Source organism: Watersipora subatra, chromosome 9, assembly GCF_963576615.1.
Source record: "Watersipora subatra chromosome 9, tzWatSuba1.1, whole genome shotgun sequence".
NCBI lineage: Eukaryota > Metazoa > Bryozoa > Gymnolaemata > Cheilostomatida > Watersiporidae > Watersipora > Watersipora subatra.
In genome coordinates, this window is record NC_088716.1 from 57,145,377 (window position 1) to 57,173,004 (window position 27,628).

Genomic DNA, 27,628 nt, shown 5'->3' on the forward strand with positions numbered 1-27,628 from the left:
ACATTTTCACACTTCAGTTGTTCTCATTTCGATTTGAGCAGTTCTGAATGCGCCACTACGACCTCAGGCACAAAAATCATTATATTTTTTAACAAAGCATCCGTGTTAATCCGAAATGCGAAAGTCCTTTGAAAGTTTGAAACCCTTTATCACAAGTAACATGCGCACAACCCCAAATCTGCTTCATGGAAACATAGTGACACATTTGCAAAATGTCTGTCATATCTATTACTTTGCGACGATAATCATACTTTTGATGATGTTCTTCCATTGAGCTATTGTTCAACAGGATTGATCTTTCAACTTGTATGAATCCAGAAATGTATCAATCAAAAGTATCAGGGCTATATTTTTATCGATCTTTTCGTATTAACCATTTGTAGGTCAAATTTGTGTCATAGACAGTGGCTTATTGACAACTCGACTAAATCAAATAGACTATTGATAGATTGCAAAAAAGATCTGCAGAATCTCCCATGAACTGCAGATTCCCTCGTTGAGAATACCAGCTGCACTATTGATCTGACCATTCGCTTATGAAAGAGGAGAATTTATAGTTGATGCAGTGCACGCTAGTTGTACACTTAGGAGTGTGTGAATGATATGGCCAATGAGCCCAGTGACTACAATGACTACAATCAAAAACAAGTCTATCAACAAATACATTCTGTATTGCAAAAAATTTATGAACGTAAACTGGTGAAACAGAATTACAGTCATGATTGATTACAAATCTGTAACAAGCTACAACATTATAGAGAGAGCACCAATAGACTTACCGACCCGCTAACAATAGGTTGATCGGGAGCTGTGAAAGTTTTCACAGTTTCCTGTACATGCCATCAACACGTATCAAACAACTACCTCAACTATCGCTCAGGTTTAACTAGAAGACTTCAACAAAAAAGTCAACGCTTCATAGCGATTACGCTGACACAATTAAAAAATCGCTTGCAACACCTTCACAACGACCGTGGTATGCGCGAGACTAAGTTGGCTGGCCAAAACAGTACAAGTTCTCATCAAGGAACTTGTCAACAAGACACTAAGGTAACAATTAGGGTATGGGAAAGATATCCCTGGGCAAAGTAGCAATTGAAAATTGCAAGGAAATGTATAACACAGAATGATTCTCTCCACTCAAAATACCACTCATTTGAGAAATAACTTAAAAATAATATCAAAATGGTATTTACAGTATATACAGTTTGAGCAGGGGGTTGGGTATCAAGTGAAGGCCAATGAAAAGCGAAGACAAAAACAGATACGAGAAAAGACTAGGTCACTAGGCATCTCTACCCTTCATCCGTCGTGAGAGTAGGCGGCGTGAAGCGTGCTGCTCATATAAGACAGGGAGGCAGAACTCGGCAGTTGCATAGTCTGCACGCTGTTTATAATACCTCAACAAGTAAGCGATGTCTTCATCAGCAATATATAGTTGTTATTCCGCCTTCTCTATTTCACCAATGTTAAGTCTATGGCTGCTGGCACCTACTGTGAAACCCAGCAATGATGATGCATCTGTCTTTTGTCCCTTGGTCTTCTTTGCAGTCTTCTTTTTCTTTTCCAGAGTCGTGTTCGTCATTTCAGGAGCAGATGACCTCTGCGCAAATGGGTTCATAGCGGGAGCCGGACCCCATAAGCTTTCCTAAAAGCACACATTGTTAAGTTTCATCTCCAAGAGCACCAGTACTATTTGTGTGGGGACCAGTCAACCAGAACATCCTCCAAGTTTTTTGGTATAGAGTGACTGTCACTGTGACAGGACTCTTACTAAATAGGAGCTCGTAACAGCCATAGTACCATGGTGAAATTGTATAGCTGTTCATTTAGTCACCGAAAATTACATACTAATGCCAACCATTTCACATAAAAGTGTCATAAATAAACATAACAAAAAAAAGCATTTCGTCACTAATTCTCGAAATAGCCAAGCTGAAACAAACAAAGTCAATGTTTAGTTCAAAGTTCTAAGCTTCAAATAGGAGTTTCTGTGGAAGGTTTAAAATTCTACAAATTTCATACAATTTCAAAAGAGATATATGGCTAATTATGGAAACTTGTTTGGTTTTAGCTGTTTCATCAGGCGTATTTTCCAGCCCGTCAACCACGATGAAGAAGGAATGATTGTTAGAATCAAGAAAAAATAAACGAGAGTAATACAACGATGGAAAGGTCAAAGATAACTATGGTTTTTTCTGCACCATAAGGCGCACCGTATTATAGAGCGCGGTCTCAATTCCGTGGTCATTTCTATACTTAACCAATATATAAGACGCACCATATTAGAAGACACACTTTAAATCATATGTAAAAAAACAATGATAAAGGCAAAACGGTCAACTTTGTCAACTTTATTGGATAAAATATTCACACTTCTTCCAAGTTCCGACATTCGGGGTTCCTCCTCATCGCTGTCTGAGTCAGACTTGCTGGCCGGCTTTTATGAAAGCTCGGACAATGGATGCTGGCTTTAGGTTAGCCCATTCGACCACATTCCGAGGACATATGGTGGTATAACTTGCCTGCCGCTGCCTCCCAGATTAAACTGAGCTCCATAAGCATGTGGCTTTACGAATGCCATTATAAGGGGTTTCTCACTTACCAGTAGCAGTTAGCAGCACACCTTTGCGGTGTACTTAGCGAGAATTTTAGATTTCAGAACAGATTTTAGAACACGCAACAGGTTTTAGAACCCGGTTCACACCCAGGGTTCACTGTATTACAAACTGCACAAAAAAATTTAGGCTTTAGGTGCGCCTTTTGGCGCGAAAAATACAGTAAGCGGAAAGTATGTATGAAAACCTCATCATCCAGTCTTTCTGCCTGTTTCTTTTGCTTTCGATCTTGAGACCTGCGTTCAAGAAAGTCTTTGGCAAACTGGGCTGACTTGGGTGTTTGTCCGAGATATTCCGAGATATAATCTTTTACCTCATTCGGATTTTCTTGCTCAACGAGGAAGCCGATAAAAGTTTCTACTACAACAAAAAATGTAATATTGTGAAGCTACATGTTGAACAGTTAAAATGTTGGTAACCACCGAGAACAACACATTCAAGAGGTGAGATTATCGTATGTGAGATTACCGTATGCGAGATTACTGTATGTGAGATTACCGTATGAGATTACCATATAAATATCCTGCAGGTAACGTGCATACCCTATTAACATTTCTTGATAAAACCAGCTGCTGGTTGGTGAATTTAATGTCATGATGGTGAAAAGCGTTCAACCAGTGCGATCAATATTTGGATGGAGTCTGGTGGATTTAGCAAACTTTATGTTGGCAGATCCAGAAATGCATTGGCAAATCTTTGTTTATATTTTATCCCAATAATATGTCAGTTCAAGACAATGAGCTCCTAACTTCCATATACAAACAGCAATAACAATAAATTCATGCAACATAATGGACTACCGATGCAGTGATTAAAACCATTTAAACCGAAGCCTCTTTTCCGATCGATGGAGGGTTTGATCGGTCAGTACAAACAACTACATATTCCATACTCCCTACAAATCGACCATAACTATATAACTATATAAGAAGCGCAAGACACAGTATTGTTATGGGTAGATAAAGCTACGGCAACAACTCACATAAAGGTTCACTACCTACCATCAAGAGGGCATTCCAGACCTTTTAGAGATTTTTTACACCAATCAGTGAATCGGTCATCACTGTTTGTATTTCCTTGGAATATCTTCTGCACACAATCCTAGCAACAAAGTTAGGTTGATGTAACACGATATTGCAAAGCAAACGACCACTGTTGTCACACGCCGTACAGTGATTTGTGAAGGAAACAAACATTGATCTGGTAGTTTTTGATAGACACAAGAGTTTTCTAATTTGAAAGTAAATTTATAAGAATATTAGCCTGGCAAAAGGTGCTCTTAGCATGAAATTACATTCGATATGTTATTATGAGCTGACTAACATTGAGGTAACGCACACTGAGTTACAGCCGAGAAACACGATCATAAAAGAAACAGGATCATTCGCGGGGCAACAAGCATCACAGCCATTACATCTACATGTAAAATCTAAAAGATGACGTCTGAGTTTTTTTCAGTTTTGTAATTAAAAGTTAGAAAGGTGATAAAAATTAAAATGCAAAAGTGATACAAAAAAAACCACATTAATTAAATTAATTAAAACTACAACTGGTGTAAATTAGAATAACGTATGCTGAATATTTTTATTACTCACTATACCACTACATGTTTCCAAGGTGAGGCAACAATAAGAACCTCTTTTACTGATTATTATTACTTTATAATTTTTACATTTAATTGAAAATTTTACAGAATTTGTAAATGCAACATTCTAAATGTAAACATTTAACACAAAACCAAATACATTGTATACTTATAATAATCTTTTCTCCAAAATATGATGATTTCGACAAAGATGCAAAGATCGAACAGATCAACTTCTAAGGTGATGCTGGACTGTATTGACCTTTACAGTGTTTTTTGCATAACTAATTGCAGACCAGTTGACCTAGCAGAATTTTTTAAGACTGGGAATATTACAAAGATTAACACCAGTACAGCATGATGAGACAACTACAATGATGAGTCCAAAATACAATGTATTGATCAACAGCAGTAAGAATATTTTTTCCGTCATATGTAAATGCAACATTAAGTTGTGTTTAGTTACAGTGAGCGGTCATTAAAGACTATCTATGGCTTGTTGGTAGGCCATTAGATCGTTACAGTGAACGGGCATCAAAATGAGCCTCGATATTAACATGCCTTGCAACCTCCGCGACTGCACTATGACAAAACCTCTATAGCTTTTTAATCTGCATAACAGGTGCAAAATTTTAAAAGAATATTCCACTTTCCATAGTACTTATATGCTATCTTCACAGACTACCTTTAAATGTAGAAGAATAGACCATTAGAGCCATGCAAAGATAACAAATGTAGTGCATACATTTTGAGCATTTTTCTTTGCACTCTGAGCAGAATATGTCTGTTTCTTCTTCTGTTGAGCATTGGCAGTAGATTGTGAAGCCTTAGAGCTAACTGCTAGGCTGGGAAACACCTCGCTACAAGCATACAATCACAGTTGACAAAAGAGAGTACGGATCTGCTATCATTCTTAAAGCAAAATTATTATGGTCACTGCCTGCTTACTGGAAAAGATATATTGATGTATTTTGAGGGAATGAGCCAATGTATAACAACTTTTTTCCTTTTTCTGTTCAATTTCATTGGTTTTATAGACCATGATTGCGGTAATTTTACGATAAGTTGATGGGGAGCGCCCACCTTTGACGTTCATTTACAATGATTCATTTTTTCTAAACAGAAGTCTATTCTGCAAAGTAAAATTAACAATAAACTTTTTTACACCTACAATAAAACATAAAAACTATTTTTACTACAAAAAGAGCGGTTCTACCTGTTCGTCGTTTGTCTGTATCCACGGGCCAAGGTTAGGATAGAAAATAAATTTTAACGATATTCCAACTAGTGACATTCAGATTGGTAAACCGACGCTGTAATACCAGCGCCAATCGATCGCCTTCAAGTATGTGTGTATTTATGACCAATTGCGCGGCTACATATTCTGTTTTGTCGACACATCTGACGATCTAACACGATGAGCTAGAATGTCAAGTTGTATGTATAACAGATATAAATCTGTATGTACATCAATTTTTCTCTCGCATCCAAAACGCATTAGAGAACTCGCCCGAACTTGACACTTTACGTTATATGGAATTTTTTATGTAATACGAAGCAGAAAATTCACATAAATTCTTTACATTATCAGGAATTTATGATTTATGAGGTATACGTCATAGGAGCATCTACTATATATACATATATGCTTTTATACATATGTGTATAATTTATACATTAATGTTTTTCAAATAATGCCATACAAAAATAATAAAACAAAAAAAGTAAAAAGTGCAACAGTTAATCATTAAAATCGAATAAATGGTTTGACAAACAGTGTTTAAAATACCTTTCTCCGCTAAGAGATTGGATATTAGGTGCAAGATTGTTAAAGCAGCTGGCAATGATATTTTTAAAATCATTGTTTAAGTGTTATAAGAATTAAAAATGTACTTATGCTGTGACTCATTTAAAATTCTCCATAAGAAATACAAACGCAACAGCACAAACTTGGCAAACATCTAATCACACACCACTTTTTATAATCGTTTGATAAAAAAAATTCTCACATGCTACCAAAGGTGAGTTTGATACAATAAGTGCTCTGAAATATATTTTTTACTGGAATAGATTAAAATACAATAAAAATAACCGCAGTACATTAACTTCTGTCTCAACAAACACAATCACCTTGAACCCTAAAACGATTCATCACTTAATTGGAAGCATGTGCAAATGCGCCAACTGTTAAAATGTTAACCTTTCAGTTGGCAAAACTAAAATAAAATGCACCAATACCTTGACGACACGCCGCTTATGACTATCCCTATACAGTGGAACCTCATTTCTCGAGCATAATCCATTCCAAAACGTTGTTCGAAAAGTCAAAAACCGAGTTGTCGAGATTGGAAACAATTTTTCCCATTAGAATAAATGCATGTAAATTTTAATCCGTTCCAAGGCGAGAAAACAACTTCAATAACATATTTTTTCAACATTTTGCACCATAAACCGTACTGTATACTGCACACTATAAATAAAAATGGGTAGATATAAATCGTGTTTAATTTTAATAAAAGGCTTTTTATTTATGATGATGGAAAAAGTAAAAGGCAAAAGTAAACATTTCGTATGTTTTGCTCTTGAAAGATACAATACCAAAGTACCTAGTAGCAAAAATTGCAGAAATTGATAATGAAACAGCAAAAATGCAACAGATCCGCTGCGTGAAAAATCATAGGAAAAAATATACACAGCAATGGCACGTTTACTTCACATCTTTGAAAGAGAATCGTGTTCCAAAACAATTTAGGGTAACTCGACTGGAGGGGTTATCTTCCTCGCAAATCTCTTTGGTAGAGGAGACGTCGTCCCAGATGGTTCCTTCCTTTTTGTAAAGAATTTATGAAGCGTTTGTTAACGGATGTTTCCATGTTGTTTGCGGAGCTGTTCTAAGTCTAATGCGCATACTCTGGTTTAGTCGAAAACGGAATTTCTGTTCTGAGATTGGAGACGAACAAATATCAAAATCTTTGTTCGAAAACCGAGCTGGTCGAAACCAAGTTGGTCGAGAACCGAAGCGTTCGAGGACCGAGGTTTCACTGTACTTTGCTAATACCTCTCCACCTCCGCATACTATATTGTACAAAGTGAAAATATGCAATTAATGGTATGACTATTATTTACGTTCATTTATTCCAACAATAATCAGTCGCTACCATCGAGCTGTAGTGTCAAAAACTCTAACTCAATCTATACAACATATACTTTATGAATATTTGAGGTAGCCCTAAACAAAACTCTTTTCTGGTTTGTAAATACATAAGTGAATATAAAAAATGACAGATTTGATCAAGCAACACCAATCAATTTAAAACTGAGATACTTCAGTTTAACAGCAGGAAATAGTAATAAAATATAGCAAATCTGATGCAAGTCAATTACAGTTCAACGAAAAAACCAAATGAGGAATTTAAAAATCCCTTTGCTGTTTGCACCACTTCGTCTATTGATGTTAAAAGGCTGTGTTGTTAATTTATAATACATGATTATGTCGAAGAACTCGACTAGCTAGTTTCAAGATGCTTTTCATCAGTTACCAAAATGAACTTATGTTTCTCGTGTCATCGCTCCAGTTGCCACAGAAACAACCTCTTTTCGCCATAATGCTCCATAATGCTGCAAGTCTTTTCGGCTAAATCCTAATGCCTTAATGCTTTAACAATTCGCAACCCGGAAAATAAATATGGCAAATAACTTTATTGCAGGTTCGCATACAACTGTTTGTACGCTGTTAAATATTTCGCCTGCTTAACCTCACCGATAATATACCTGCATAAACGGGCTGCCGGTGAGAAAGCGATTAAACATCAGGAAACTATGATTTGTTTACGTCAGAGCGTTGCCTTCTAGTCTAATGCAAATTTACCTGTTGGACGCCTTTACGGGTTTGGTGCTAGGCTGCTCCCAGGTTCCTTTCCTGACAGCATTGCCCCAGGCACCCTCGCTTGCCCAGCCGGTTGGCACAGACTTACCAGCCCACGAAGAACTAGAGTTAGTGACTGGAGCTGCCTTGAGCTGTTCTTTTCTTTCCTTTTCTAACCGAAGAGCTTCTTCCTCCTGAATTTGCCTGAGAGATTTGCCCGAGTTCATGAGTGGCCTTCTCATATAGAAAGAAGAAATTATGAGCCATCAACCTCACAGACCTTTGTATCACACGCACCTTAGTGTAATTGATGTATAACATAAATATTTGCCCCAAGGGTTTGTCACAGGTAAACTGTTTGCCATATGGCAGAATCGGAGAGATAAACTATGGGAAAAAAAGTAACACAACTCACAGAGATGAATGATATAAAGAGCTGAAGAAAAACTAACAAAAACGACTGGAATAAAGAGGACTACCTGTAGATGAAGCAGTTTGTGAATGCAAAGTAAGGGTGCAAGAAAACTCACTTATTATTGGAAGCCCACTTTAGCTGCGTTTGCTGACTGTTCAGTTCCTGTTGCTCAAGCTGTCGCTGCTTTTCGGCAGCAGCTTTTGCTGCTTGATCTTTAACGGCTTGCTCTTTCTCTTTCCGTTGGATTTCTTGCAAAGACTGTTGTCGGTCAAATGCCACGGCTGTGTAAGAAAAATGTAGCCCTGTTTTCACATTAGGCAACAATGCTAAAACTGGAACAGTACCTTACCAGGAAATAAAATAATCTGCTCAAGGCCGCTTTCTCTTTTCATCATCTTCAATACAACTGATCAGGCCAAAGAAAGGCATGTTTAAATTCACAAACTTGGTGCTAGCAAAGAACTTCACTGTATCTAAATGGAATCGCAACAAGAAACAATATCATGCCCCGAATAAACAATTTTTGCTGTTATAAAACACAAATATTTCTTCTGTATAAGGCTATTACTATGTTTACTCTTGCGAATAGTAAATCAACACAGATTTATTTTATGTGTTACACGTGGTAACTAACTCTGCTTAATTAAACCATGAAATCTTGTTGTCTTCATAAAATGCATTTCAGAACTCGCCGATATGCGACCTTATAAAACTAGGTCGCACACAGGTGAGTGACCGATATCTTACTCATGTTGGAACTGGGTGAGGATGCCCATTGAGCTGTAGAAGGGAGTTGCAAAGCCTCCAGTCGTTCTCTCTCTCGCTCTTTCTCCGCTTGCTGTCGAGCTAATTCTCTATCTGCTTTTTCCTGTTCAAATCGCTGCTGCTCCGCCCTCCTTGCTGCCTCAGCCTCCATGGCCTCGGCCTGCAGTCGTTCCTGTAACACATGTAGAGATACATTTCACAAAAAAACATAGGTTAGGATAAGCATTTTGATACAGATAAATAGACGCAAGGCTAGGAAAGCAAAGACAAGACAACAGCACTATTTATTGTTGTATTACATACTATTACATATTTTATCATTTAAACAAACAATCCCAGAACTTCTATGAATGTTTTTAATTATTTTTTATGAAAGAAAACGTAATTAGTCTTTTCATAAGTTACTGTCTTTCTAAATACACTATTTTTGTGATAACAGTACACACTGCAAATATGATGACAGTAAACGCTGCAAATATGATAACAGTACAAGCTGCAAATGCCACACAATTAATTCCTTTATTGCCAGTGTTTATTCTTGTTTTTGGTTAGATTATTAGAGATCAAATGTTTGACCATATCGCTATGAACCATCTATGTTTAATGGCACGTAGGTAGCTACCACACACTCTTCTGCCTGAGATATTAGCATACAACTGAGGAAACATGCTCAACTGTGAGCAAATCAAAAGTAGTAGCCATGTATATGACCGTTGGTGCAATCTTTTTAAAATTCATCTGATTACCGCCAGGGATTGCGTGTATGTCACAATTTCCATTTCCATATTATTTCCATTTCCATAACATTTCCCCATTTCATTTCCCTATTTCATTTCCATACCAAATCCATAATTAATTTCCATATTATTTCCATTTCCATAATTCATTTCCATATTATTTTCATTTCCATAACATTTCCATATTTCTAAAATAAAATTTCCATATCCATTTCCATAAAATTATGGAAATATTTATGTTTATGGAAATAAAATAGGAAACATTTCCATAATACGTTTAGCGATCTTTGTTATGTATACACTTAGCACTTTAAATATTCTTTCATTTAAATATACACCTATATAGACGTATTAGCCAGTATAACTTGCCTCTGTTTATATCTTGGATTACGTGTATATTACAATTTCCATATTTCATTTCCATAATTCATTCCCATATAATTTCCATAATTTATTTCCATTTTCATACCATTTCCCTAATTCATTTCCATATTATTTCTATTTCCATAACTTTCCATAATTCATTTTCATAATTCATTTCCATTTCCATAACATTTCCATATTATTTCCATTTCCACAACTCATTTCCATATTATGTCCATTTCCATATTTCTAAAATAAAACTTCCATACCAATTTCCATAAAATTGTGGAAATATTTATGTTTATGGATATGGAAAAGTAAACATTTCCATAACATGTTTAGCGATCCCTGGTTATCGCTGGTCATGCAGTCAGTAGAATCAAGTTGATGTCTTTGACTACCATGTCCGGTCCAATGAGTTACGGTGGAGAGGATCTATAGATACGACCGAATATCTGACACGGGTTGGTAGAAATGTCAGTCAGCATAGTATGCTGGGGCAGTCAGGAAATGAGAGGCTACTCAGGGGCAGCAGTAATTAGCAGATTCAAACAACTCTTAACTAAAGAACTTAAAACATTGCAAAATAAAAAATAACATAGTTTGAGTCATTATGACTCAGTCTTGCTGTTATGCATGACCTGTTTGCTATGTATGACTAAGAGTCATTTCAAAAGGCCCAAAAGACAAAACTCCCCCAACCTCATCATATTTACATGCTAATGAATTGAAGATGAAATTTTCATGCTAACTTTAGGCTAACAATTGGCAATCACCTGAAAGAGCTTTTATCAGGTTGCCATGTCCGTGTATTACATTTTTGAATAGATGACTGCATGCATTTTACAGTAGCGGGGGATTGATGATAGAGGTTCTTGATAATGGAAAGAATGAATCATTGTTTTATTTGTTTTCAGGAATACAAAAATGACTTTTATTATCTCAAGTCAACACACAAAAATTTTAGATAATTTTCAATAGATATTCTAACAAATGATAATACTAAATATCGCAAAAACAAAAATAATAACTTGCGTAAGGCAAATCTGTCTAGTGCAATTGCATAAACAGGGAGTACACAAAACAGTGATACAGTTGTAACAGCAGAATGTTATAGTAAAAGACATTAGCTAGTAAAATCCCACCCACAGTATCAGGTATGTTTTAGTAGAAACCAATAATCAAACCAAACAACCATTAATCTTTTTATCAAATATATAGCCTCAGCTCCAATCAATGCAATCTTACCTCCTCCTCTTTTTTTCGCTTCAGTTCAGCCTTGCGTGCAGCTTCCATCTCAATCTTGCGCTCGACTTCCTGCTGCCTCTCCCTCTCTAACTGTTTCTGCCTCTCCACCTCCCTTTGTCGTTCTATCTCCAGCTGCTTCTCTTTCTGCTTTTTCTTCTCTAAGTCTGCGGTAAGCGATAAACACTTTAATATTAAAATATTCACGCTGTGTACTCGGTTAGGATTCTCACACGATGAGGCAACAGCTAGGTCGTTATCAAGTGGCAAGTACTGACTGAGCTGAAGCTAAAAAGATTTTGTAAAGACAGTCATTACCCTGTCTCTCTATCTCTTTCCTCTTTTTCTCGTCAAGCTCTCTCTGCTGCCGCTCCATCTCATCCCGCTGCAACCTGATCTCTGCTTTCGCTTTTTCTTCCTGAACTCGCCTCTGCTCCTGGAGCAGCATTTGCTCCTGGAGCAACCTCTGTTCCTCCTGAATACGTCTTTGCTCTTCCATAACCTGTCCACACATATGCCTAATCATCAAGCTTCTATTAGCAATACAAAGCTCCAAAATTTTAAACAGAATCCCTTATTGGCATGAGACCATTCATAGAATAGGTAAAGCTTTACGATATGGCGATTTAATTGTTTCCAACAGGGATTTTTAAGGTGGATGATTTGAAAATTGAAACCATTTAGAGAGATATCGTTTATCATATAAAAGATATAATCGTGTGTAATGGTGATTTATCTTACACCTGATAATTTCCAAAGTGAGCGATGCTGCAACTAAAACTCACGGGCCTTTTAGTCCTATAATAAGCTAATTTGCAAGGCCTTCCACTCACACGGGTGTTCATGAAATAAATGTTTTTAATTATTACAACCGGAAAACAGTTTTTTTCAAATTAAAATATACAAATAAATATTAACAAAATTTTACAAGTTTTTTTACATAAAAATATCGTGTTACGATATTCCAAATTTGCGAATCGTCTGGTGATTTTTGGAAGTTGTAAAGCTCGAACTAGTACAACTCAAACTCTTTGCACACAGCTGTGACCACTCTACCTTACGCTGTCGCTCTACATCTAACATACGCTGCCGCTGATGTTCAATAAGCTCCCTCTGCTTTTCTATCCTTTTTTGCTCTAGCTGCCTTGCTGCCTCCCTCTCCGCCTCGAGACGCTGTTGCTCTTGCTGACGTGATGCCTCCTTTTGAGCGATTTCATCTATAGCTTTTTTCTCCCTCTGTAAAAAACAATTACAGCCATTATAGGCAGGCGACAGCAGCCCAGCATTCATGTTACCACCAAATATTAACATGAGGGACTAGATCTAGATATCCAGCTGAAAACGAGTATAACGCAGATATCTGTTTGGCGCTCCGAGTTTGGGTGCACCATTGTACACCAGTAAATTAGAAAGGAAATAGCACAAGATATCAAAGAAAGTCTTCTCCACCGAGTTGCAGAAACAGGACTAACAATCTCAGATGATTACAGAATTTGTAGGGTTTACGTGTGAGTTAGAAAAATAAGAATAAACAAACGGTGTCACAGCAAAACACCCAGCTGATAGCGCTTACCATGCCTGAACTATCAGCTGGGTTAAAGGAATAAGATGAGTGTCTTACTGCAGAAACAGACACTTCAGCCAATTGACTATAACACCTAGATTACCGTAAATACCCGCGTATAAGGCGCTCTTTTTTCTCAAGAAGTTGACCTAAAAACCCAGGTGCGTCTTATCCATGGATACTTATATTATAAAAATTATGCATTTATCGTAATATCAAAAATTTATTATAAAAATTTCAATCTTATAATATTTATCCTCGTGGTTACCATTAGGCATGTTGACTTTCCTCATGTTGCCACCCTTGGTGAAAGTATACTCACCATTAACCATCCATTCAGCCCATTTCTGCTTTAATGCTGCTTTGAATGGCTTATTCATAATGACATCTATTGGTTGTAGAATACTGGTCATGCCTCCGGAGGTGACGACAAGGTCTGTATTGTGCCGCTTCAATTTTGATTTAATATTGTAGGTTGTATTCGACATGACGAATATGACGACATGATATTCGACATGACGAATGATTTGACGAAAATTTATATGAAACATCACTGTTTCTATAAAAATTAATAGAAATTTAGGACTAAAATTAGGATGCGTCCTATACACAGTTTTCCCATAGTTTTTGTGGGCCAAATATCCACTGCGTCCTATACATGGTATCGTCCTATACGCAGGTATTTACGGTAGGTTGCAACAACTTGCCCAAATATGGATGGTGAAAAAGCGCGCGAGAGAAGTTTAGGTGTCAGCATGGAAAACTGATAAATAAAGTTTGCATTGAACCTGATACATATGCACAGAAATGATGTGCTTTTAAAAGCAATTTTTGAGATGCAGTCAACTATAACATACTAATTTAATGTGTTCTGATATTCGCCTCAAAAGTTGAAATCATTGTATTTTGAAGCAAGTAATTTTATGAGTATACATTAAATTTCATTGAATCATTCCACAGTCCAAAAAACTTTAACTTTGATCAATACTTCTGGTAATTATATGTAATAATAAAACAAATGCATTAAATAAAACTACAAAAACAAAACTATAGGTGGGAAACTAAATAAGGATTAAGCGATAGAGTATTTTTCTCATTTTTACTTCCTTAAACTAAAAAAGGTGGGTTGAGGTGGAGCCTTGCAATTCAGGAGACAGGTGTCACAAAGTGGAGGTAAATGCACGAAGGTACAGACGCGGAGGTACATGCGCGGAAGTACAGACGCGGAGGTAATTTTTAACACACCAAATCTGGCCCCCTTTGCAAAAAGTTTGAACACCCCTGGTGTGAAGAGCTGCATACATATTTACCGATTTATTGGACACAGTGAGAAACTTCAGACATGGTATGTTGAAATTTGCTTTGTATGCTGAGACAGAAATTGGTTCCAATTTTGAATTGAAAGATTTCACGTTGAGATGATCATAAGTCGGCATTTTAACAATGAAAAGCATTTCTAGCGAAATACTTGCAGAATGTGCACAACATATCTCCTAACAGCGATAAATTTTTATGCTATATACCAAATCCTAGAGGTGAAAACCTTTTTCATGCCAACAAAGATTCATCTGGCAAACTTACAGCATAAATATACTCGAGCATTATCTTGCCAACTTCATCTTTCTAAATGTACCATATGTTTATTACTTAGTGCTTTGTTATCTGCAAGGATAACATAAGTACAAATGGTTCATGAGTTAACCTCGATATTAAGTATTCACTAACACATTGTTTACCAGAGCAGCCTTCTTTAAAAGAGAGAAAATCAACAATAATCCATAAGATATACCGAAAATTGCACACAAAAAACAAAACATCGTAAATAATCAACAAACCTATGTTAGGGATAAGTTATCATGACACCATCCCCTGTTTCACCACGGCAACACATTTGGTAGGGTTTGTACATGCGTTTGCATATGCTTGTCTATGGGTAGAAAGGCTATTAATACTGACACTAGACTAAATGTTTCTTGATCAAGCCTTAGCCTTTGGCCACAGTAATAATAGTCAAACGCTCACGCACCATTTGCTGAGACCAAGCCGCTCCCCAGAGGTTGTCATCATCAGATGCTAATGCGGGAGCGGACGCCGGACCAGAAAGGAGTTTGACTCCTGGAAGAACAGATTGCTGCGGCGGACTAGTTTGAGGATGACCAGGTATAGCACCATGAGTGGCGGGGGTAACAGGTGCTTGTGGTAACAGCAGACCCTAGAGAGAATGTACACTCATGACCATTTGCAAAATATGTATACAAAGGCACCTGGCACTTAATATGACAAATGATAAAAAAGAGTGCACACCTGATGCTTCTGCTCCTTGAGCATGAGTTGCAAGGCCATTTGCTGTAGCTCCTGACTGCTGTAGTTAGCAAACTCTTCTGAGGCCCCCATCCTTTCTGCTAATTGCTGAAGTTGTTGTTGCTGCCTATAGCGAGAGAAGACAAATCTATAAGGTGCAGATTTTCCAACATTTCTATTGTAACTGATAAACGTTATTGATCAGACAACCATTATAAAATCAGTGTTTATAACGTCGGGGTTATAAAGGCTTTTAATTTTTGAGAGTGAGTGTTGAGCCGAGATTTCAGCGCTGTTAATTTTTTAAAAACCTTAAAAACACTGCATGTAAAAAGGTGACTCGAAATTTCCCAAGCTTTTTTGCATGGACATTCATAAAGAAGACAAATTGAGCTTAAAAAATTGTACACAAGCTATCAAATAGGAAAACAATTTGAAGGCTGGTGGAAGTTGAATATGCGTGCTCAACATTGGTCTTTCGACACTTGAAATACTCTTTAAGTAGTGCAGCAACAAGTTTACTGATTTTTCCAATTTTCTGACAGCCGAAATCCATGATCCGTAAATTTGAAAGCCAACAAATCATAAAAATGTTGCTGGTTAAAAAGACAAATATCAACATTCCTTGAAATAAGACATACTCGTGTAACCAGCAGTTCATTGCTTTCATCAAATGAACGATTAATTTGTGATGCAAGAAAAATATTCACCGAATAATAACGAGTGAAATGACTCATCTTTTAAGACCCAAGAATGCGTCACATACCTTGTGGTTCAGGGAATCTGAGAAAACAAAGCCTTAAACACGTCTATTGAATGAGATAGATATAGCTTTAAAAAAACAGTGAATTCTGTATTTTATGGCGCATTCCATAGTTGAACTATACCACCGAATCTCTAATTTCCACACAATACAATAGAATAACAATTTGTGAATGAGTAAGATAAATACTTTTTACAAACTGGTGAGCATTACAACATTTTTATGTAAATATCAGTGTGTTGCTATCACTTTGTAGCTTTACTTCACATGCCCAATATGATTTTGTTGCCAACTCTTATTTTTTATGACCTGATCATCTCTACCACCATCAGTGGAGGTGATTGCAATCTCTACTTGCAATCACCTTAACATATGAATTTTCCAACATACAATGCCCAGTTTGAGCAAATATTGAAATTCGAAGTTCCTTGAAACATCATTGCAGTTTGGTAAATGAATGTTAAGTTGACGTATAAAAATTGAAATTTACAAAAATATCGAAATAATAAAAACTATATAAACTGAGTTAGTTTAGACTTTACCTAGTCTAGGTCAGAGTAAGCTATAGAGCATGTCTATTGCCACCTCTGAACCGCCAACCCAACATTTCTGCCTATCTGTCTTAAAGGTCAAGTAACAATATAAACATTTTAATTGATGTTTACTTTGTTAGTTTGTACATACGTAGTTTGTACATAACTTTATATGTCTAATTATCTGCAGCACTTATTAAAGCCTTATCATGGGCCTTTTTATCTATATTCTTATGAAAATACTGACTCTAACATATAATGGTTATAACAACAAACTAGCTTCCTGTGTAAAAGTTTGACAGTATAGATGTTAATTTTATATATAACATAGTTTATTCAGCTCATATAATATGATTTATTGAACTCCAACGTAATTAACTGCTCAATATCTATCCAATACATTTTGATATCTTGATACTTGTAAAATATTAACAAAAACTCAGCACTTTGCAATGTGATATGCATGATAGAAAGCACAAGCAGGAATTTGGTTCCACAACTTTTGGAACGAGAGAAAATAACTCTCAATCGAACAGCAATATATGGACAAGCGCTTATGGAAATTTGGGTTAATTTCATATAACCTTTTTGATTAAAAAAAGCTGTTCAGACTCCTAATGTCTACCAACAGTAAAAATAACAATAAGTTGGACTTATGCTCAATCGCTTTGGTCAACTGATTTATACAGGTCTCTGCTACTGGATTAACAATTGTTTGTGAGTTTCAGAGGAACTGCGTGCAGGTGAGCCTAAATCACTATCATGACAACTATTTATACAAATAATAAATTCTGATGTCTGGAATCCTTTCTTTCTACATCTTACTTTTCTTTCTTACACATCTATCGACCGTAACTAAAAAGTAGATAACTCTAAATTGTTTTCTATCCACTACAATCTACATCATAAAAGTTACTTTGTAAGTACTAGTAAAGCTGAAGCCTGTATGTAATATATCGCAAACGACAGCAGATAATATAACGACAGCCATAATTGAGACACGCCTCTTTGAACAGCCCAAACCAAACTAATCTACACGTTTATTTCTGCTTATATCTGCCTGTAATCAACAAAACAAGGAATGTCTTGTCAAAACACTAGTTGATTATTGATCAATTATTTTCCCGCTGTGATTAAACACGGGACCAGCCAGGGATGCCTTGAAGACCTCGCTCTATATTTATTGTTTATCCAAAGTATTGAGCTTCCACATTCTCATCTCGATAGTTTTGATGAACTTGCGGTTGCTGATCAACAATCAATAATCAACAATTTATTATTGAAGTATTTGTACGGAGGAGACATGAGAGTGCTGAGAGTGGCGAGAAAGAGCCTACCTGAGAAGGGTGAGCTGGTGCTGCTGTTGGAGGAGTAGCTGCTGTTGCTGAATGAGGAACACCTGCTGCTGTAGCCGGGGATCTGGCACCGAGTGGGCTGAGACTATTGCGGGATCAGCTGGTATGGCATTAGGTAAAATGACGTTAGGTGTGGATGGAACGAATGGTTGGGCATTACCTCTCTTCAGTAACTCTCCTAGAGGCTACAAGAGCAGTAGACAAAGCGTCCAACATCTGTATAATGACATTTACCTAGAATTTATTTGATTTCCTGTCTGCCTAAGGTTATGTCTCAGCCTTCGAATGAGGGCCTGCTTGTTCTATGGTTCAAAGATGAACTTACACAAAAAGATTTATTAGGTTTTATCAGAAAGTATTTGTATTTCTCTATCGTCAGTGATTGGTTTTGAAGCTTGAGGTGATCTGACTGCCAGGATGCTCAGATTCGAGCGAAAGTGGGATTATGACGTCTATAGTTGCAGAGAGACCAACAGAATAGAGACACGTAACGCTGCAATTTGAACGCAATAGCCAATATCAATCAGAATAATAAACAGCCGCGATACTAGTGACATTATATCGGCACATTTTTTTCTTTTAAGCATTTTACCAGAACCAAATTTTGTTGATTTTAATCCTTAAACATCCTGGCAGTTACATCACCTTAAAAACAATCGCAAATGATGAGAAATACCGATACTTTCCGATAAAACCTACTTACACTTTGTGTAGGTTCATCTTCAAGCTTTTTACACCGGTACGAACAAAGGCAGCAAATTATCAAACACGAACATAGAATTTAGAGTGAGACCTTTTTATGCGATGAGTTGTAAACATGAACACACCTGAAAATCTCGATCCGATCCTTTTTTCACTAGCAGACTCATGGTAAAGTAGCCAGCCCCATACCATTCTAACATTTCCTGCGCTTTAAATGGCCCCTGAAGTGTGCCCTGCGGATCCTTATAGAACCAATCATTGGCGTGTGCTATTGTATTCGGATCTGCGACAGGCGGGAATGTAGGCTCTACAACACATCCAACATGAAGATAGCCAGTCAATCCGATTGAATACAAAACAACGTAAAGATCAGCTTTGATAAAGCAAAAAATCCATGTCTTTTTACGGAATCAGATTCATGGAGGAGCTGCTATCAACTGACTCGGTGTATCACAAACTGGGCTAGTTGTGGTTAAAGCAAAGTATAACCTTCTTAAAAAGAAGACAACTTTGCATGTTAGTTTTTTCTATATTATTCAATGCTGAAATGTTTGGGAAAGTCACTGGGAAATAATAAAATTGTGATAAAACAAGCAATTATTGCAATATAACTATTACTAAGTAGACAAACATCATTAACTTTTGTATTAGGCCTTGTGCCACTTTCTTAAAAACACCAACATAGCAGAACATAAATATAGGCGATGGAAATATTTAACTTGCTCAGTATTTGAGTGTGACTAACAATCGCATGCATATATCTTCTACATATGCTGCGAAAGCTTGTGTAAGTCAGTGTCTTTATACGATTCTCATGGTGACTGGTTCGCTCACTTTGTATGATCGCCATTTTAAATTTTGAGGTTTGGTTTATGCATATTTAATTGACAAGTGTTGAAAAATGATGATGCTGTAGCTTGTACATAACAGCCCTGGGTAGTTTCATAAAGTGATTGAGACTACTTCAGACAGAAAGTTGTGAACATCTTTGATTGGTTATTGTGAAACCGTAAACACAAGATAAGAGGTGGAACACGAAAGCCTATCTTTCTTTCGAAGATTGTGTAGATGGTAAATGTCACAACAAAGACATTTTAAAACGAGACAAGAAAATGTTAGACGCTCGGGACTCAGGATGAAAAATTTAACCTCCCCTCCTTCCCTATATAGTAATCAGTCAACTTGACGGTCCCTAATCATATCAGCCAATGACTGTTTCTAGTAAAGAAGATAAGCATGGGCATTTTGAGATTGTTTGTACAACACTCTATATTTCCACATGTTTAGCATAACTTGCTGATGAAAAAATTGAAAGGGTAACTCCAGTTTGGAGACATATTGATGACACGTGTTTTACCAATGTGAGTACTAGATCTAGTTTTCATGTAATCAGTGTTATATGAATACACATACAGTAAGACCTTGAAATACAAGCTTAGTGTGTGTTGGGACCGAGCTCATGTGTGAGTTCATTCGTAGCGCAAATCAATTTTTCCTATAACAATAACTACATGCAAATTTATTTGTTCTCAATCTCTGAAAAAAAGAAAAACAAAGCAAATATAAAAACATACCATAATAAAAACATGTTTTTAATTATTCTAATTTAGCACCTACGCTCATAAAGTAACAAATACCTATCTAGTGGTTATTATCTGCAATAAAATGTAAAATTATGTACAGTACTGTATGGCATTCTTACCTTTGAGACAGATCATAGCGACTAACGGCGATGTGAGAGAGACTTCACAACAACATGTTCAGTACACTACACTTTTGTGACACTACGTAACATAACATTAGCTTTTGTTGTCTCATACCTCAAAATTTCGCTCAGACTTTTCCTTGTATCTCAAACTTCTTTTATGTCAAGACACTCCTATCTCAAAGTATTGAGATTGTAACTTATTGTATCATTGTCACCAATGAACAATAGGTTTCAAATTAAAAGCAGGCTGACCGTCAGCGTTAAAATGTGAAAAGGTGTTTTGAAGTTGTTTTTGCAGCTCATCCACAATATAGTTCTAATGGACTTGAGTTTGGCTAAAAATCAATCATCTGGAATTGACGGGGTAGACATTGAAAATGATTGAGCCACCTTTAAATGTAATGCCCAAATCTTTAAGAGACGGCCACTGGGCAGCAAAAATAAGACTAACCTTGACCTGGTGGATGCTCATCATCTTCCGCAGCCCAAGTAGCCATCATCTGTTCGGCTGCCTCTGTAAGGTGTTCAAAGTCGGCCTCTGGCTCGACACTCTCCTGCGGCTTTTCTTGCACCTCAGTAATACCAGGTTTTTGACCGTTACTATCTGACTGCGACACCGCTATAAATACAATCATGAGACTACTAGACATTTTATGGTACCAAGTAGTGCCAGACGAACCTATAGCCACCTAACTGAATAGTGAATTTAATTCAGAAGGGGTGCCGTGATTTGTTTAATTTCTATGTTTTACGTCGGTGTACCTTAGCTGCACCATCTTAGTCAAGGTTTGCAGGCTAAGTGCGAGCAAAAAACTATCTTAAATTTGCAAGCAAAGCGACATTAAGAAGTAGAAGCCTATATAGAAGTATGTAAGAAAAGCCTATCCATTTTAGTAATACAAAGCATAGGATTACAGGAGAGGTCATCCTTGCGAGGTGTACTGTGATTGGACGGAGTATTAGTGGACATGGATTTGCTATCAGTATTGGCAGCAGTGGTAGATATCTGTGTGATAGGGAGTGGTGGAACTGACTCCTCTGTAATTGCAGGAGATTCACGGGCTGAATTCGATGGCTTCTCTTTGGAGATCTTCAGGGGAGGAAGAGATTTTTTGGCTTTGTCTATTTCCTACAAAACCCGACAGCTAAATCACTCTATATTTTACAACATGAGCTGTCAGCTCTTAAGGCAGACCTACTGAATAAAGGAAATCCTCTATGCAAACACAGAAATGATTTCCTCTAATAAGAACATCTTTTTTACTTGGAATAACTGTAGGATATTATGTGAATATCCGAGGTTAGTGGTGACATGCAGTGTGCAACCTGTGTACGCAAGCAAGGTCAAGGATCTGGAGAAGTCAATGAGAGCATAAGGACTATTATTACTTCCTGTGGCATTTATAACGCTTATGATGTGAGTCACGCATGCGTAAGGAATAGCGTGTTTCCGAAGAAAAAGAGACAGTTTGCTCTCCGAATGCGCTACTGAGTTGACGTGATCTTCTCTTCAGCTCTCAAGTAACCAGCTCTCAAGTAACCTATAGCGTTTGGTGCTCTTGACAGGGACCATTGTGGGAGGCTGCTGGGCAGTTATTTGTTTGTGCAATTTGATGTGGCAGTAGAGATCGTCGAATTTCCATTTGGTTAGTTGTAGATGTTGTGCTGTGGGTGTGTAACGCCAAGGGCGGAGGCATGAGGAACTTGGAGTGTCATCGTCGCAGCTTGATGCTGCACAATAAACTTTTTGTTGTTTTGCTGACAATAACAACCAATAAACCAAAATATAATTTGTAATTCTTCGAAAGAAGTTAGTGATAAACATGATCATCATTGACTATAATAGTGGCTCAATAAATAATGCTTTAATCTAGGTGGACATACAGGACAAAAGCTAATAGGTTTTTAAATAATTTTACTTGTAAGAAAACCAGCTAACCTCATTCCTAGGGACACTAGCAGGCTTGCCTAAGGTCGCAAATACGGGAGCATTTTTTAGGTTGATAGAGCAATAGGTATCGAGCAATTGCAGCACACCCTATTTCCTCATGCAAATCAAGTGTCAGGTTCCACCCATTAGGTGCCTCATTAAAATTACACCATAGTAGATGGTGTAATTAATAATACACCATCTATTGAAGCTATCAATGAATAATTACACAAATAGATGAATTGATATTCGAAATTGATGCTAGACTAGATTATGCAGACATATATGAAATCTACTACAAACTCTTATAATTACAGCTGGCTAAGAAATTTATTTTTCAAATTGATCTATGCTGTTACAACACACACCCAACACTATTCTATCAAGAAAATGTATAGCTATTTATTATCATCAATCATCAATTTATTATCATCAATATATATATATATATATATATATATATATATATATATATATATATATATATATATATATATATATATATATATATATATATATATATATATGAATATAATATTGCTCATGGTGTGAAAATGAAACCAGTGTTTTTAAGAAGAATAATCAACATATCCAGAAGCAAACAAAAACATTTTTTGGTATGTTTTTATGGTTGATGACGTGCCGAGGGTCAAAACTTTTCTACCATAGTATGGGTCTGTGATAAGTTAATGCTCCACAGATAAATACAAAATAATATTTCCCTAACCACTGCTATCATACATATATTAAACACTATAAATATTAATACTGGTTATAGGTATGTGCAAGATGCTCAGTTTTTATACAATGACAATCGATGCATGGAGAATATCAATGATAGCGATATTCTAGTGGGCCACTAGATCTTGTTATCATTAGAACCAGGAACAGTTAAATAAGCAGCGTTGACAGCATTAAGAATAGTAATGAGATGAAACTAACATTTGCGATTGTTTATTATGTTTGAGGTGATCTGACTGCCAGGATGAGTTAAGTTTAAAACCGATAAAACTTGACCACGGTTAAAATGCTCAGAAAAAAAATACATGCAAAATGACATCGCTGGTTGCTATCATTGCTATCAGCTATTGCGTGAAAGTTGCAGTGTTACGCGTCTCTATTCTGCTAGTCTCTTTACAACTATAGGTGTCATAATCAAACTTTCGCTTTATCTGAGCGTTGTAACCGTGATAAAGTTGGTAGATTTTAATCTTGACACATCCTGGCAGTCAGATCACCTCTAACATTGAAAACAGTTGCAATTTATAGAAAAATACTGATACTTTTTGATAAACTCTTTTACAATTGTGCGCAGGCTCATCTTCAACTACCCATAAATAGGCTCATCTTCAACTACCCATAAATAGGAAGAGCATAATGCCCGTATACGCATCAGACAATCATCTATATACTTGGAAAGAAGTGTAAGATAGGAAGTTGGCTTTCAAAATGACGATACAAAGACATGAAGTTATTGCAAATGTCGACATTCATGAGAGAAAGCATACGTGAGAAGAACCTACATACCTGCTTTCTGTCACGTTTAGTTATTTCACCATTTTGTACAGATTTGTCACCATCAGCTTCCTTGTTGGAAAGGAAGGCGCCACTCGAGTCAAACGTGCCACCCTCGTCTCCCGCTCCCATATCATCTGTCGCCCATTCTGGTAACTCGTCTGTAACAGTCCACAGTACTTGGGCAACTATTGTTAGATTAAATAATCTGTATGAAAAATTGACCTATATGACCAATAGACACAGTTGTTACATATTACCCATGATTGTAAATGTATGTCACAATCAGTGTCAGGGATGTCATCTCATCTAAGCAATAGACACTGTTGTTACATATTACTGGCTGAGAATATATGTTACAATAATTGTAGGAAATTTGGTCATAGTTCAGCACTGGAGAATGAATAAGTCAAAATGAAATGGAATTAGCTATTAAACAGAACATTTTCACAGGATGGCATAACAGGGTTAACCTCACGGACTACAAATTTTTATCATAAAAACCTAATGCACTAATGGTTTCCTGCAAATGTAGGTTATCAACATGTATTTGACAACAAACAAGAATAAAAAACAAACGAACCTTCTTGCTGACGTGACCTTGACCTTTCAAAACTAATTTGTCTACCATACCCTTTGTTTTGGGTAAACCTTGAAGAGTCATCATCAAAACTTGGCTTTGCATCCCTCCAATTGCCTCTCGCTACAAAACAGCTTCAGCACCTTAATACACACTTGTCAGGTGTATGTAACACTAGAGTGCTGTCCCGGTTGTCTAGTGGCAAGATGCGATTGAGATTACAGTATACAGTGAGTGAGTCATCGGGTTACGACGATCTCGACTTATGCCATTCAAAGGTAACGAATGCACCCCATGAAAATATTTAAAATGATACATAAAGTAGTTCTGTCTTCATGAAGCATGCGACATAAGCGGCACAAACAATTGCAAACTAGTATTTAGCCTGCAGGGGAGATTGTATTTACTCAGTTTTAGTAATACATCACTTAAGTTTTGCCTGCTGGTTTGCGCCTGCCGATTTGATCTTTGTAAAAATGTTTCACCCTTCATTATGGCTCCAAAGAACAAGGCAGATTTATTAACAGTAATGAATTAAAAAAGGGTGTTTTAGATCGATGTACAATAAATCTAGTTTCACATCCATAGTTTCATCATGGATGTGCAATCTATAAAAATTTGATATAGAAATGGTAAACCATTTTCGAAATGCTAAACCGTTTTCGAAATCCTAAACCATTTCTATATCAAATTCAGAATGAATGAATGAGTTACACAGGAATACAATCAAACCTTGACATACAAATTTAATCTCTTCCAAAATTTTATTTGTATGTAAAAACTGGTTCACTGGAATAAATTCAATTTTTGTTTTAATTCTAGGGAAAGCATCGCCTTCTTCCTTTATTTTACCAATCTTATCACTGACACGAGAGTTCTGTTTTAAGGATCAATGGCTGAAAGAGAAACTTACACCAATTTTTTTGTAGACTTCATCGCAAAGTATCGTTTTTTTATCATTTGTGATTGTTTTTGATGTGATTGCCAGGATGTTTGTTTCTAGATGAAAATCCGTGAGACTTGATCGCGATTGCAACTAGTTGTTATTGTTGCGATTGTTGATATCGGCCATTGCGTCGAATTGTTGTGCGTCTCTATTTTGTTGGTCTCTTTGTAATTATATACGCCTTTTGATGATCGCACTTTTGATTGATCTGAGCCTTTTAATCGCGATCAAGTTTTATCAATTTTAATCTTGAAACATCCTGGCAAACGCATCACCTCAAACATAAAAAACAATTGCAAATGATAGAAAAATATCGATACTTTTAGATAAAATCTACAAAACTTTTGTTTAAGTTCATCTTCAAAACAAAACACAAATTAAGGTGAGAAATGTTGTTAAAAAATTATCCTTTGTACTTGGCGGAATCAAATCACACGAAGAAGAACTGCATACATGTGTGCTGATTTATCAAACAACAGTTAAGAGAAACATTGAGTGTTGTACTTTGGATATTGAATCTAAGATTTGCTCAAATTTTACATTGCATGTTGCAAAATCCATATGCTAAAGTGATCGAAAGTTCAGATTGGACTGTAGCTGTATTCAAAGAAAAAAGAACGCCAAACAAAATGTAACTGCACAAACATTTTCATCTTGTTACTCCCAAAGTAAATTTAATGACCCTATTACTTAGCCACAAGCTATTAAGTTTAGAAAAACACTAATGTAGAACTCACGCTGTCTGTCTTTGCCTGCTCGTCTCCAGTCATCGTCTTTTTCTTCACCATCGTTAGTTCTGCTAGAGTCATACGGTTGAGAATCCTGCAGAGGGTTACTCTGTCTTCCACCTATGAGAATATCAAGTTGACATTATCTATGAAATACAAAACATGCAAGTAATAAACTGGGACAAAAATTGATTACAACAGTTTGTTGGGAAGATAAAGGATATTTCCACATTTCAAGCGTATGATAGATGACATTGAAATTATTATATCTGGTCATCTGAAAACAAAAACCGAGCGCACTTTTGCAAAAAATAAAACTGTAAACACTAGAATGCCGATAAAAAGAACATGACAACAATCGAGCGTTGTCATACAAAAGCAACGAGCAACCAAATCAAAAAGTAAATGAAACAGGAACAAATGTATCTCAATTAGGGATTGAGGGTCCAACTAAAAAAACATGTTAGCATTACATGAACACTCACTAACTAAAAACATGTTAGCATTACATGAACACTCACTAACTAAAAACATGTTAGCATTACATGAACACTCACTAACTAAAAACATGTTAGCATTATATGAACACTCACTAACTAAAAACATGTTAGCATTACATGAACACTCACTAACTAAAAACATGTTAGCATTACATGAACACTCACTAACTAAAAACATGTTAGCATTATATGAACACTCACTAACTAAAAACATGTTAGCATTACATGAACACTCACTAACTAAAAACATGTTAGCATTACATGAACACTCACTAACTAAAAACATGTTAGCATTATATGAAAACTCACTAACTAAAAACATGTTAGCATTACATGAACACTCACTAACTAAAAACATGTTAGCATTACATGAACACTCGCTAACTAAAAACATGTTAGCATTATATGAACACTCACTAACTAAAAACATGTTAGCATTATATGAACACTCACTAACTAAAAACATGTTAGCATTATATGAACACTCACTAACTAAAAACATGTTAGCATTATATGAAAACTCACTAACTAAAATCCTAATGCTTGACATATCTATACACAATTTTGAAAAACTTATTCCAACATCAAATGAGTGTATTTGGCATTTTATTATAATTATCCTTCCAAAGCAGTAGGTCAATTATGAAGAACTGTTGCATCCATTATCTATAACTCTAACCAAAGCAGGTCAATTACGAAGAACTGTTGCATCCATTATCTATAACTCTAACCAAAGCAATAGGTCAATTACGAAGAACTGTTGCATCCATTATCTATAACTCTAACCAAAGCAGTAGGTCAATTATGAAGAACTGTTGCATCCATTATCTATAACTCTAACCAAAGCAGGTCAATTACGAAGAACTGTTGCATCCATTATCTATAACTCTAACCAAAGCAGTAGGTCAAT

At 36.3% G+C, this 27,628-nt stretch overlaps 1 protein-coding gene across 1 annotated transcript in view; it reads right to left on the reverse strand.

Moving 5' to 3' along the window:
* Positions 1–651: 651 nt before the first annotated feature.
* Positions 652–27,628, reverse strand: part of LOC137403625 (GRB10-interacting GYF protein 2-like) — a 43,077-nt gene continuing 16,100 nt past the window's right edge. Inside the window, exons 6-24 of the mRNA XM_068089602.1 lie at positions 26,228–26,338; positions 24,548–24,667; positions 23,977–24,125; positions 21,435–21,648; positions 20,971–21,138; positions 18,937–19,118; positions 18,092–18,294; positions 15,462–15,585; positions 15,184–15,369; positions 12,650–12,829; positions 11,912–12,095; positions 11,597–11,760; positions 9,231–9,420; positions 8,599–8,764; positions 8,072–8,302; positions 4,949–5,063; positions 3,620–3,719; positions 2,806–2,978; positions 652–1,648 (exon numbers count right to left, since the gene is read on the reverse strand). Coding sequence (XP_067945703.1) covers positions 1,442–1,648; positions 2,806–2,978; positions 3,620–3,719; positions 4,949–5,063; positions 8,072–8,302; positions 8,599–8,764; positions 9,231–9,420; positions 11,597–11,760; positions 11,912–12,095; positions 12,650–12,829; positions 15,184–15,369; positions 15,462–15,585; positions 18,092–18,294; positions 18,937–19,118; positions 20,971–21,138; positions 21,435–21,648; positions 23,977–24,125; positions 24,548–24,667; positions 26,228–26,338 — 3,167 coding nt within the window. The 3' untranslated portion in view covers positions 652–1,441. The remainder of the gene's footprint in view (positions 1,649–2,805; positions 2,979–3,619; positions 3,720–4,948; positions 5,064–8,071; positions 8,303–8,598; positions 8,765–9,230; positions 9,421–11,596; positions 11,761–11,911; positions 12,096–12,649; positions 12,830–15,183; positions 15,370–15,461; positions 15,586–18,091; positions 18,295–18,936; positions 19,119–20,970; positions 21,139–21,434; positions 21,649–23,976; positions 24,126–24,547; positions 24,668–26,227; positions 26,339–27,628) is intronic.